Source organism: Antedon mediterranea, chromosome 2 (genome assembly GCF_964355755.1).
Source record: "Antedon mediterranea chromosome 2, ecAntMedi1.1, whole genome shotgun sequence".
In the NCBI taxonomy this organism is placed as follows: domain Eukaryota; kingdom Metazoa; phylum Echinodermata; class Crinoidea; order Comatulida; family Antedonidae; genus Antedon; species Antedon mediterranea.
In genome coordinates this window covers 40,227,910-40,240,875 of record NC_092671.1, presented here as the reverse complement: position 1 = coordinate 40,240,875, position 12,966 = coordinate 40,227,910, and the positions used below count along the sequence as shown (strand labels likewise).

The 12,966-nt window shown below is 30.9% G+C and overlaps 1 protein-coding gene across 14 annotated transcripts in view; it reads right to left on the bottom strand.

The window, feature by feature from the left end:
* The window catches only part of LOC140041120 (anoctamin-4-like), a 32,750-nt gene extending 21,175 nt beyond the window's left edge, over positions 1–11,575 (bottom strand). For 2 of the 14 annotated variants that reach the window (XM_072087517.1, XM_072087521.1), the window contains exons 1-3: positions 11,290–11,573; positions 10,991–11,167; positions 270–310 (exon numbers count right to left, since the gene is read on the bottom strand). In XM_072087517.1, the coding sequence (XP_071943618.1) occupies positions 270–310; positions 10,991–11,159 (210 nt within the window). In that variant the 5' untranslated portion in view covers positions 11,160–11,167; positions 11,290–11,573. Of the gene's footprint in view, positions 1–269; positions 311–9,768; positions 9,948–10,990; positions 11,216–11,289 lie in introns of those variants that run through there. The other 12 variants (XM_072087525.1, XM_072087526.1, XM_072087523.1 and 9 more) reach the window with 9 other exon arrangements.
* Positions 11,576–12,966: the final 1,391 nt, after the last annotated feature.

Here is a 12,966-nt window from a genome sequence, read left to right as displayed (position 1 = left end):
AGTATTCACCAGCGTGATTCATAAGCGATCTGTACCATAGCTATTACCTGTAGTTGCAGCCATATGCTACAGATACATTAAGCCTAATCTTACAACGATGTATTGGCAAAGTTCTATATATTTTATCAACTAAGTAGCACATAACTACTTCTTTTAAAAGCTTGATTCCCATTTTCCAATCCAACATATATTCCATTTCATTTTGCAATTATTATTGCCATTACAGGTACTAGCTATTGTGATATTTTTTCTATCTGTAAAATACTCACTTTATCAGTATGTACCTCTACATCATTTGGCTGGACATCACCTACAAGAACAATTCATTTAGAAAATTGAAATATTTATAACGTTACGATAAAAAATTTAAAAAAAAACCTGCTACTGTATTTAAACAAACTGGTATATCAGTACAGTCATTGTTATAAAAACTGTAAAACTACAGTAACCATAATACTTCAAATCTGACGTCAAACAGTATTATGAAGTGGTCTCTAGTTTATGAGAACTCTACAATACCATCAACATTCACACTAGTCCTACTATACCTTCTGCTACGTGTTGCACAGATAAAGTTGAATGATACTGTTCTTTTTCCGGCGTGGAATAGGATAACAACTGACATTCATCTACTACTTTGTTAGATTTAGTACTGTTCATGCGATACACACTCATGCTTGTTTGTAGTAGTACACTTGAATATCCTTTACACAAATATTATCCAAAAACTTTATTAAATTTTCTTTTTAAGAGAAAAACTATAAATTGGTAGAATCAGAACCAACAAATTCAACTGCAAAACTATCATTCGCACCAAACACAACAACTGTAAAATATTAAACTTTCCATCAAGGGTCACTCCCTTTAATAAGATAGTGACAAAGTTTATATTTGAATAATAATTTGAGTAAACAAGACTTTAAAAAAAAAGCCAGGATAAACTTTGTATTTTGCTAGTGTTTCTACATGTAACTTCCTAGAGTAAAAACACAATTTAATGTTATTTTAAATAGAAATTAAGGAACTTTAATATGATAATGTTCGAGTAATTACAAGACATTGATTAATATATAGCTGTTCATTATACAAATATTAAGATCTAAAGATGGATAAAAAAGCATATACAGTATGCAAACAGGCTTCTTCCATTTATAAATGGGGGTGATTATTGATGAATATTAATATTGTAAACATTACACAAGGTCGTATTATATCTGTATAATAAATAGACTTTGTTTTCTGCATTTTTAATTGTTATCAATTTTCTATTGTCTTTGATCATCATTTTGGAATTGGCGCTATATAAATTTTATCGTTATTACAAATATTACAAAAGAAGTATAAGCATGCTGAAGACATTTCTTTTACAGTATTTACTGTATATAATAATAATATTTTTTCCCATGAAAAATACATTTGATTTAATTCATTTCAATCCAGTTTTTGTATTTATACGAAATCCGTATAGAAACCTTTTTCTGAATATGTAGATGAGATTTCAAGGTTGGGTATTCTCAGAGGATACAAAGTAATTTGCCTAAAAAAACCAAAAGAATAAAACTCAAATTTTCAGTGCAAACAGAGAGCAGGAATATTAATTACGTTAAAATGAATTCTAAGAATAACTATTGAAGAAGGATGTGTAATGGCAAGTATGAGTTGTACTCTACTGTAACAACCAGGTTAAAGAAACTGCAAATTACATCACATAAAAGTATACAGTTAATAAATTTAACATACTGTACTGTATGTTAATATTAAAGTAAGGTTTAGTTTAACAGATGATTTAACAAATATAAAGGTAGCATTGAAGATAGTAGTTGTTGTCCTTTCTCGATACGGCCGACTGCAGACGTTTAACAAAAGAAACCAAAAGCTTCAGAACTGTATAAAAGGATTCAAAGTTAAATAGTTGTACATACCATTTTGTTGTACATCAAACACCCAACATAAATTGAATGGAAATTTCCAAATTATTGTTGGTATGCGAAATATTCTACAAAAACTAATGAATCTAATATGCACACACCTACTTGTAACCTACAAACATCTTTATTCTGATCAAACTAAAACCTTGTTTGATGATTTAATTTGTCAATTTGCCTTTTCACCAATCTGTACTCTACTGTATAGCATCACAAATATTGTTCATACAAGCATAACCCATCATGCATATACGATTTGCTTTCTTTATTGATTTTGCTAGAGAGACTAATAAATAAAGCGTAAGAAAGGGAACACATGAAACCAACACTAAATTGAACCACGCCTACAGTACAGCACAGCATCAACCATAGGATGTCAGACTCAACATTGTGAGTGTGGTGAGAAGTACTTGTAACTGGTGCAGTTAAAATAAGCACACATCCATTATGTGTCAGTTAAAATAAGCACACATCCATTATCTGTCAGTTAAAATAAGCACACATCCATGTGCAGCTAAAGTAAGCCCACATCCATGTGTAGCTAAAGTAAGCACACATCCATGTGCAGCTAAAGTAAGCACACATCCATCCATCACACCAGACACTCCAATGACACCATCAAGGAAACAACTGCATAAATGCTACAGTAAAAACATTTCCTAATTGTGTCTACAATTACACATTGTTAAAACAGTAAATGCTGATAATGTACTGTATTGTAATGGCATGAATAACTACTGTGGAGAACAGTAGCACTAAAGTAAATAGGAAAAATTAATATTAAATCAACTCCAATTATACTGTATCTTACTGTACCATGGCCTGTACTATAGTGAAGTACTGTACTTAAGGTATAAAGTAAACATGAATATGAATCAACTCCAATTATACTGTATAAGGTATAAAGTAAACATGAATATGAATCAACTCCAATTACACTGTATAAGGTATAAAGTAAACATGAATATGAATCAACTCCAATTATACTGTATAAGGTATAAAGTAAACATGAATATGAATCAACTCCAATTATACTGTATAAGGTATAAAGTAAACATGAATATGAATCAACTCCAATTATACTGTATAAGGTATAAAGTAAACATGAATATGAATCAAATCCAATTATACTGTATAAGGTATAAAGTAAACATGAATATGAATCAACTCCAATTATACTGTATAAGGTATAAAGTAAACATGAATATGAATCAACTCCAATTATACTGTATAAGGTATAAAGTAAACATGAATATGAATCAACTCCAATTATACTGTATAAGGTATAAAGTAAACATGAATATGAATCAACTCCAATTATACTGTATAAGGTATAAAGTAAACATGAATATGAATCAACTCCAATTATACTGTATAAGGTATAAAGTAAACATGAATATGAATCAACTCCAATTATACTGTATAAGGTATAAAGTAAACATGAATATGAATCAACTCCAATTATACTGTATAAGGTATAAAGTAAACATGAATATGAATCAACTCCAATTATACTGTATAAGGTATAAAGTAAACATGAATATGAATCAAATCCAATTATACTGTATAAGGTATAAAGTAAACATGAATATGAATCAACTCCAATTATACTGTATAAGGTATAAAGTAAACATGAATATGAATCAACTCCAATTATACTGTATAAGGTATAAAGTAAACATGAATATGAATCAACTCCAATTATACTGTATAAGGTATAAAGTAAACATGAATATGAATCAACTCCAATTATACTGTATAAGGTATAAAGTAAACATGAATATGAATCAACTCCAATTATACTGTATAAGGTATAAAGTAAACATGAATATGAATCAACTCCAATTATACTGTATAAGGTATAAAGTAAACATGAATATGAATCAACTCCAATTATACTGTATAAGGTATAAAGTAAACATGAATATGAATCAACTCCAATTATACTGTATAAGGTATAAAGTAAACATGAATATGAATCAACTCCAATTATACTGTATAAGGTATAAAGTAAACATGAATATGAATCAACTCCAATTATACTGTATAAGGTATAAAGTAAACATGAATATGAATCAACTCCAATTATACTGTATAAGGTATAAAGTAAACATGAATATGAATCAACTCCAATTATACTGTATAAGGTATAAAGTAAACATGAATATGAATCAACTCCAATTATACTGTATAAGGTATAAAGTAAACATGAATATGAATCAACTCCAATTATACTGTATAAGGTATAAAGTAAACATGAATATGAATCAACTCCAATTATACTGTATAAGGTATAAAGTAAACATGAATATGAATCAACTCCAATTATACTGTATAAGGTATAAAGTAAACATGAATATGAATCAACTCCAATTATACTGTATAAGGTATAAAGTAAACATGAATATGAATCAACTCCAATTATACTGTATAAGGTATAAAGTAAACATGAATATGAATCAACTCCAATTATACTGTATAAGGTATAAAGTAAACATGAATATGAATCAACTCCAATTATACTGTATAAGGTATAAAGTAAACATGAATATGAATCAACTCCAATTATACTGTATAAGGTATAAAGTAAACATGAATATGAATCAACTCCAATTATACTGTATCTTACTGTACCATGGCCTGTACTATAGTGAAGTACTTAAGGTATAAAGTAAACATGAATATGAATCAACTTTATAATTATATTCTTACCAGTACCAACTAACTGACATTTATCAAATCCAATTCTTACCAGTACCAACTGACTGACATGTATCAAATCCAATTCTTACCAGTACCAACTAACTGACATGTATCAAATCCAATTCTTACCAGTACCAACTAACTGACATGTATCAAATCCAATTCTTACCAGTACCAACTAACTGACATGTATCAAATCCAATTCTTACCAGTAACAACTAACCGACATGTATCAAATCCAATTCTTACCAGTACCAACTAACTGACATGTATCAAATCCAATTCTTACCAGTAACAACTAACTGAATTTTATCCATGAAATCAGCGAACTAGCCTGTGTGCTTATCCCTTCTAAGCATACAAATGAGGAATGTTCTTAAAATTGTCAGACAATTAATTCTAGGTTTGTAAATCCTCTGATAAAAGATCAGAATATCTATCATTGATGGACTCTATTTCAATGTATAGAATGTATAGAATGGAAACCTTCAAGTGGTTTTGGTACATTGTAACCTGACTTTTTGCCGCTATTGACAGCAAAAACAAATTTTATTCAAAGTTGATTCAATTGCAAGAAATGAAGAAAATAAACAAGCTACTGTATACCAATCAATAAGTTTACAAAAGGTACAGTTATTATTATGGAATCTAGAAATTGCGTACTTTACTCATCGACAAATGATAACATATTTGTATTGATTAGTCATTTCTATTTCATTTCAAAAGACCTTTATTTTCCTCCATAGCAATACAATACAAAATAGTATACAGTACAGAAATGATAAGGTAAAATAATTAAGATTATGATGATTGTTGGATGGACAAAAGAAAAGAGAATTTAAAAAAAAAAGGCTATTGAGGAAGGCATAATCCCGAGAAGATGTGGGTATCTTGTGCTGGGTATGACTATGCATATAAAACGGATATGTGTATAAGAGTGGGAATTAAGAGAAACAAGCAATACCAAAAAAAAACACACAGACAAGGAAAAACAAAATAAATAAATAAAAAAAAAGAAAAATAAGATCAATCAGTTTGTAGTATCAGTAAATAAAACTCAAAACTCAAATACGCTATACACACTTTACTGTATGTAGCAAATACGCTATACACACTTTACTGTATGTAGCAAATACGCTATACACACTTTACTGTATGTAGCAAATACGCTATACACACTTTACTGTATGTAGCAAATACGCTATACACACTTTACTGTATGTAGCAAATACGCTATACACACTTTACTGTATGTAGCAAATACGCTATACACACTTTACTGTATGTAGCAAATACGCTATACACACTTTACTGTATGTAGCAAATACGCTATACACACTTTACTGTATGTAGCAAATACGCTATACACACTTTACTGTATGTAGCAAATACGCTATACACACTTTACTGTATGTAGCAAATACGCTATACACACTTTACTGTATGTAGCAAATATATTGATCTAGCTTTATAATATTATAATGACTACAATACAGTTTGAGAGCAGTAAGCCAAATGGCATAAATTATTCATATGAGGTTCATATATATTCATATATTTATTTAATAGTATATAAAACTCACTTCGACATAACAACATGAATCAAAGTACATACAGTATAATGTACAGGATGTCAAAGAACAGTATTCAACGAAAATAAACAATGTATTCTTGATGTTAAGTCTGTCTTAAAACATTCATGTTCACTTATACCCTTGTTGATAGGTGTCCAGGCTACAGGAGTCAACTACTGACAATGTACAGTACATCATTCCATTATAATTTTGATACATCAAGGGAGACATATTACATTAAGATCAATACATTATAATTGTCAGTTCACAGTGTAATAATAAACTGGTGTTGATGTATGAACTCTCCATCATCTAAAATGGTAAATTTGGTTTAAATGGAATTGACTTGCCATTCTACCTGATTATGGTATTAAGAAGAATGTTTGCAGCAATTGTAAATTTAGAGATTGAGTGAATTTTAGTGGGAAAACAAGACCAAAACTACAGTCATGTCAATTTGTTCATGGTTACTACAAACTTTGTGAGGGCAAATACAAATGTGTGGTTTTTTACAGTTTTTTTTTTGTAGGGTGGGGAGGTGTCATTTTTTTGACAGGATACAAGTGGCCAATTGGTTGTTAATTTTAGAAGACACCAAAAAGTTTCAGCTTTTGCAATTGACAAATTGACAGGAAGACAAACAATTTTCATGAAAACTAATGTGTTTATCTAATGTAAACAATCAGTAAAATTGATTGATTGATCAATTCTAATAACTAATTTACACAAAGTGATGATCAAATATTATTAGTTAGGGTAAGAACATCACAATTATTAATTTTGCTTTTTTTTCATTTATAATTTAAAATGGTATGATTGATAAATGCTGTACCAAACTTGTGATTTACTTATTGTTAGAGGAAAACAAACAAAATTACATATACAGTACTGTCAGTAAATTAACAGAACAAAATGACAGATACTAGTACCAGTAGAAATTCATGGTGAAGTTTTATATCAATGTCAGTCAGTCAACGTATATGATGAATAGCACCTTTATCTTATATTCAATTAATTTTAATATTAGTAGAAACATGACTTGCAAACCTATTTACAGTCGTTACCACAACTTCTGTCAAATATAAAGTAAATATGAAGTAAATATGAAGTAAATATGAAGTAAATACTGTATCCTATAAATTTCAATATAGTTTTAACTTCAGGGTTACAGTATATCTTTCCATATTTCATATATTAATTATGTATTACTTGTATTTGTATATTAATTTCTTTAGCAAATTTCTTTTGAAAATATTATGTCTGCTATTAAAGTAACGATAACATGATATTAATCTGAAATTTGACATGCTCTAATTGTAAGGGAATATGGTACGGAAAACAAACATTTCATTTATGATTTAGAAATAAGTTTAAACTGGAAAATACAGTATTATATTTAATCAGTCCATGTCAATGCAGTACCTGAAGTACTGTCAGACTTAGATCAACTGTTCTCTGAGACTAAGAGAGATAATTGGAAAGATTTGCATAATGTATTGTGTAAATTACTATTCCTTATGAGCTTGTGTAGATCAGAAATTGTATACAATAAATTATTAAATTATGGCAAGATGGACCAAATAAAAACTAAGGCATAGGATTGGTTCTGTCACGAAAATAGCAGCACACATGTACAATTGGCAAAAAAGCCTACCATGTAAAGTAGGCCTACACAACTTTTAAAATCAATCACCCTGTGGTACAGAATTGTGGTACAATCCAATCAGGTAAGAGTTTTTTTCCCTAGTACAATTGAGAAAAAAATAGATATACCGCCGGGGTATACATGCAATTCTTTTTCAACATCAGAACCTAATAAAATAACAAATTTAATTCTGGAATATAGTAAATTAATTTCTTGGAAAATTATATTCTATACATGTATTTAAAGTGGATCCTTTAAAGTGAACACTAATCAGATAATAAAACATTCAAAACTTGAAATGTAAATTGTAACTCCCAAAAACTCCTTGGCCTCAAGGCTGTTTCCATGAAATATTACCAGGTCAATGGTATAACCAATGCTAGTCTGTTTTTATAGCTTTGACCTCTACTAAATACAAGGTATACTGTTTTACAGTACATCTACCATTCCACTAAAACAGCCAATCCTGCACTTTTACTCCTACACTTAAAATGAAACATATACAATTTTGAAATATGATTTTGAATTCAGTCCAAAACAAGGCACGAGTATCATGACATATTTTTTAAAGTACAACATAATGTACAAGTAAAGTAATGAAAGGAAGTTATGATTCAATCTTGCAGCATTATTGTACCAGTACACAAAACAAAAAAATACTACACACATTGAAAGAAGAACAAGTCACTATTAAAAAGAGGGTAATTAAATAGTGCTTGATTACATAACACAATATCCATAGAAATAAAAAGAACAATTGAGCTAGTTTCCATTAATAGAAAATTACTACTGGAAATACAGAAGATCGTTAACATCTTATTAAAGCATCCTTTCTTTAAGGTTTAATTATTCCAATTACTGGGCAAATTTTACAAAATCTAATTAAGCATGCAAGTCTCTGCTATTCATAGAATTATTTACAAATATTATTAACATACCTGTACAAAATAATTTATAAAGACATATTATTTATGCAAGTAAGCAAGTAATTAATTATTTTCTTCTAATAATATAATATCTAAACTTTGCTTTAAAATTAAGACGAACCAGGGTCCCATTTTGGAACTTAAGTACTATAGATGTTTTCTGCTAGTAAAAAAACATTTTAATAAGATGTATATATGCTAAATTGATAAAACAGTATTTCAAAGGGTGGTAATTGTGTTCTCTGACATTTGTTGACCTTGACATAACCTGTTGGATTACATCCAATTGTGACTCACTATTCAATTTATTCTAAAGAATTCCAAACCCCACACTCAAATAACTACTACGTAAATTCCAAATCATTCAAATTCATAAAGAGTTCTTCCACCCACTTAAAAAACTTTACAGCCCACAGTAAAATTACAAAGAATAAACAATTTACTTTCTATCACACAATTTAATTTGTATTTAGTATTATGGTAATTATTAAGTACTGTATTCAACATAAAAGTCTGCTGTAGTGTAGGATATTTGTGAATCCGACATTTATGACAAAAAATACTACAAACAAAATAAAACATGGAATGCCTATTAAGAACATTGTTATACATTAAGACTGGGAAAATAATGTACAGTATTAATGATCATAAGTATATTTCAATATGAAAAATAGTGGCTGCTGGTGGTAATGTCATCCAAGTTTTGTACTCTCAATTAGGTCCAAAAAACTGTACCATCATGCATGCATGGTGTGAAAAATACCATCAAATTAAATTATAATTATTTTTAACTGACTGAATCCGACAGAACTGTTCTGCAGTTCTTAAACAATGCCTACAAGTCAACTAAATTCAATGTCCAACCCATCCATTGATGATGGTGGGTCAGTCTGGTTCACTCACGTTTTCTACTCTTCCTCCTCTCCGAGTCCAAGTGATGGTGGTCTGTCTGGGATGGAGAACTACAAAAACCCATATAAACAAGCAAAACCTACCCTTTTGTCCATTTTTTGTCATCTCCAAGCCTTCAAAACCGATCGGAGGAGGTTCTGCCATGTTTGTCTACCTTTTATCTTATTTCTAGACACAAGCAGCAGTATCCTATGCTAGGCAGTGAGTAAACGAAGGCCAACGATCGCACGGCTCGCACTGTGTAAAGTAAACACTAAAACCAAAAACTGGGCGTTGTATGCAAGGTCAAATGTTACGGGTCACTGAATATAGTAAACACAACCACGCATGAGAAAAGACCAAAATGCAGTCACGCCCCCGTTTCTAATATATTAATGTTTATACTTTTGTATAGGAAAATTACACTGAGGAGCACGCGTTATTTGAATATTGTAAGTTTCACCACATTGCAACATAAAGTGAAATTCCCTAGGCACGTCTGTGAAGTCAGTTGGTTGTGAATGTCCTCGACAGAATCCGGAAATTACTCAAGGAGTCTCCTAAATTGAATCAGTCAATTGTCGGATTTCAAAATGTGTTTTTACTGTACTTTATTACACTGTGTATACAAGGGACGACAGGGTTCATTTCGAGTTCGTTCACACGCTATAATTAGGCAGATGCTAAATTAACCCATGTATTTAATATATTATTAATAATATCACATGGAGCTATCCATAGTTATTTTATGCAGCGATTAAGTTATATCGGATTAAGAAAGAGGGCGACATAACAAACAACTTTAAGTTCAGTATACTTGAATTTACTTTCTCCCCCCCCCCCCCCATGCTCTAACACGTTGTTTACTTTCTCTTCCCCCCCCCCCCCCCCCATGCTCTAACACGTTGTTTTAGATAGAAGGCCTACCCCATAAAATAAATACTGTAAATAACAACAAGGCTAATTGGCAGGCTGGAAAATAAGGCATTTAATTTTAGAATGCTATTGCAACAGATTAAATAAATCCTATTGTTTATTTCCTTCCCTTTGTGAAGGTCGTAGTCATTTTGCACACAGTAAGTTTAGTAAATGATTTTTGGAGAGTTATTAACAAAATATAATAATAATATAATCTCCAACAGATAAGGCCAAACCTACCTTCGTTACATTTAAATTATTCAATTTTGATTAAAATAATAAAATACTTGGGGAAAGAAACAGCTTAAATCCATCTAAACATTAAATTCAAACCCGGAAGTCACCCTGACAAGTCCGATATTCAGTAAGTACTTTACTATACATTGAATGTTTTAGTACAGTACTTACTATACATTGCCAATGCTGGTCCTGTGGATACATTGATAGGTTCTTCGCTTTCCAGTTTATGATATGCCATTCGTTCACGGTACTTGACAGGGTCTTCTGGTGGATGTGATGACTCCATTGCTAAATCGTACAATCGTATTTTTTTATGTTTACCCGCAGGACTTTCCATCAGTTAGTCTAAAATAAAAATACAAAGTTTCAAGCATGAACGACTTTTGATACCGGTGTTAATCCCAATCGAGTTTCGCAACAGATCACAACAAATATACAGTTACAGCACTGTTCAGTCCTACAGTTACCTTTTCTATACACTAAACTATATACAGAGTTTGTACAAACACTTATATCAGTTTGATCCAGCACCAATGCAAAGCTGTAAACATTCTTTATCGAAGTGACCTTCCGTGATTCTAAAAAATGCTCTAACACGGATGACGAGCGGTTTCTATTACAATACACCTCGAAAACCTCCGAATGACGTCCGCCCACCAGTTACACAACCGGGGCAATTATATGTGAATTAACTTATTTCTTTTGTTTGATGTTTAACAAAAGCATCAAGAAAGAACATAGTGGCTGTCACACAGATGAAACAGATTGAAAACCTTCACCCCAAAAACCGTATGTAGCAGCCACCAATCCAGGTACCGTATCACAAATATAGATCCACTTATACATGGGTGTGTACAACACACAAGGAAATAGTTAAAATAGTTCTTATATACTAGTTTGTTTTATTCACGCTATGATCAGCAAAAACACCGGGAAAAATTCGTAAGGCTATGTTTTCATAAAGTAAATTTATTTTTAACTTGGATTTTATAAAAAAAAAAGTATGGGCCTAATTCGCTTCTCAATGATCAATTGGGTTTTTTATGTAGCAAATTAAAGGCAAAAGCTGGGATGCCATGCAGAAACATAATAACGTATCATCTTAAATATTAAAAGGGTTCGAATCTCGGTTGGGGCGAGATTGCTCATTTCATAAACAGATTTCCTTGATTTGATTTATTTGCATCTCATTAAAAATACATACACAGTTTATGAAATAGAAAGATTATACACAATTCAAAAATGTTTAAAAGAGAAGACAGATACAGAGATGCAGGATAGCCCATGAAAGTCCCGATGGGGGACAGCTATTTCCAATGGGGGGTCCTCAATAACAAATTTAGAAAAGACAAAAAAAATTATTACAATACATAAAACATACTTAATATTGGCACATATAAAATATTACTTTGTTCACGGGCTCTAATCCTAAGATATTCCTTAACTTTAAAATGTTCAATAGAATTGCTTTGTTTTATTATTATGGGCAGGGCATTCCATTCCTCATCTTATCGTTTCAAATTAATACATTTTCAGTATATCACCGGGCAGTTTAGAATGTGTTCTGTGCCAGTGGTGCTTAAATATATAGGCCTGTTTAACACGGAGGACCAGGTCGTATAACTATGTTTCCTAGTAGGCCTATAGAGATTATTTAAAATATAAAAACTTGCTTACACACTTATCAGTGAGACGCTGCAATCCATCATGTCGCCTGTTATATTGAAAGAAACGCCAAACGGTCAAGAGCAAAACCACGTGCCATTCTCATTTGCATACTTCCAGGTGAAATACGCCATGCGAATCTATTATTATTCTCAGCTGTTATTTTACATGCATACTGAATTAATCGAATTATTTCGGAAACTCATTATTGAGAGCGGTAACTGAGCGGGAGCAGCCCAAAACTAAATGAATTAAATCATGATATGTTGCGCGAAAATAACTAACGTGTTTTGTTGCAATATTATAATGAAATAGAATATACCGGAGGGACACACAAGCATTGCTTTAGATGTCCAAGATCAAGGTAAATCAAGGTAAAGGTAAATCAAACACAACGTTATAAATATGATGTATGATGTTTTGTCATTTATTGTTCTCTGTATTTATCTCAAGACCGAGAGGGCCTAGTCAATATACAT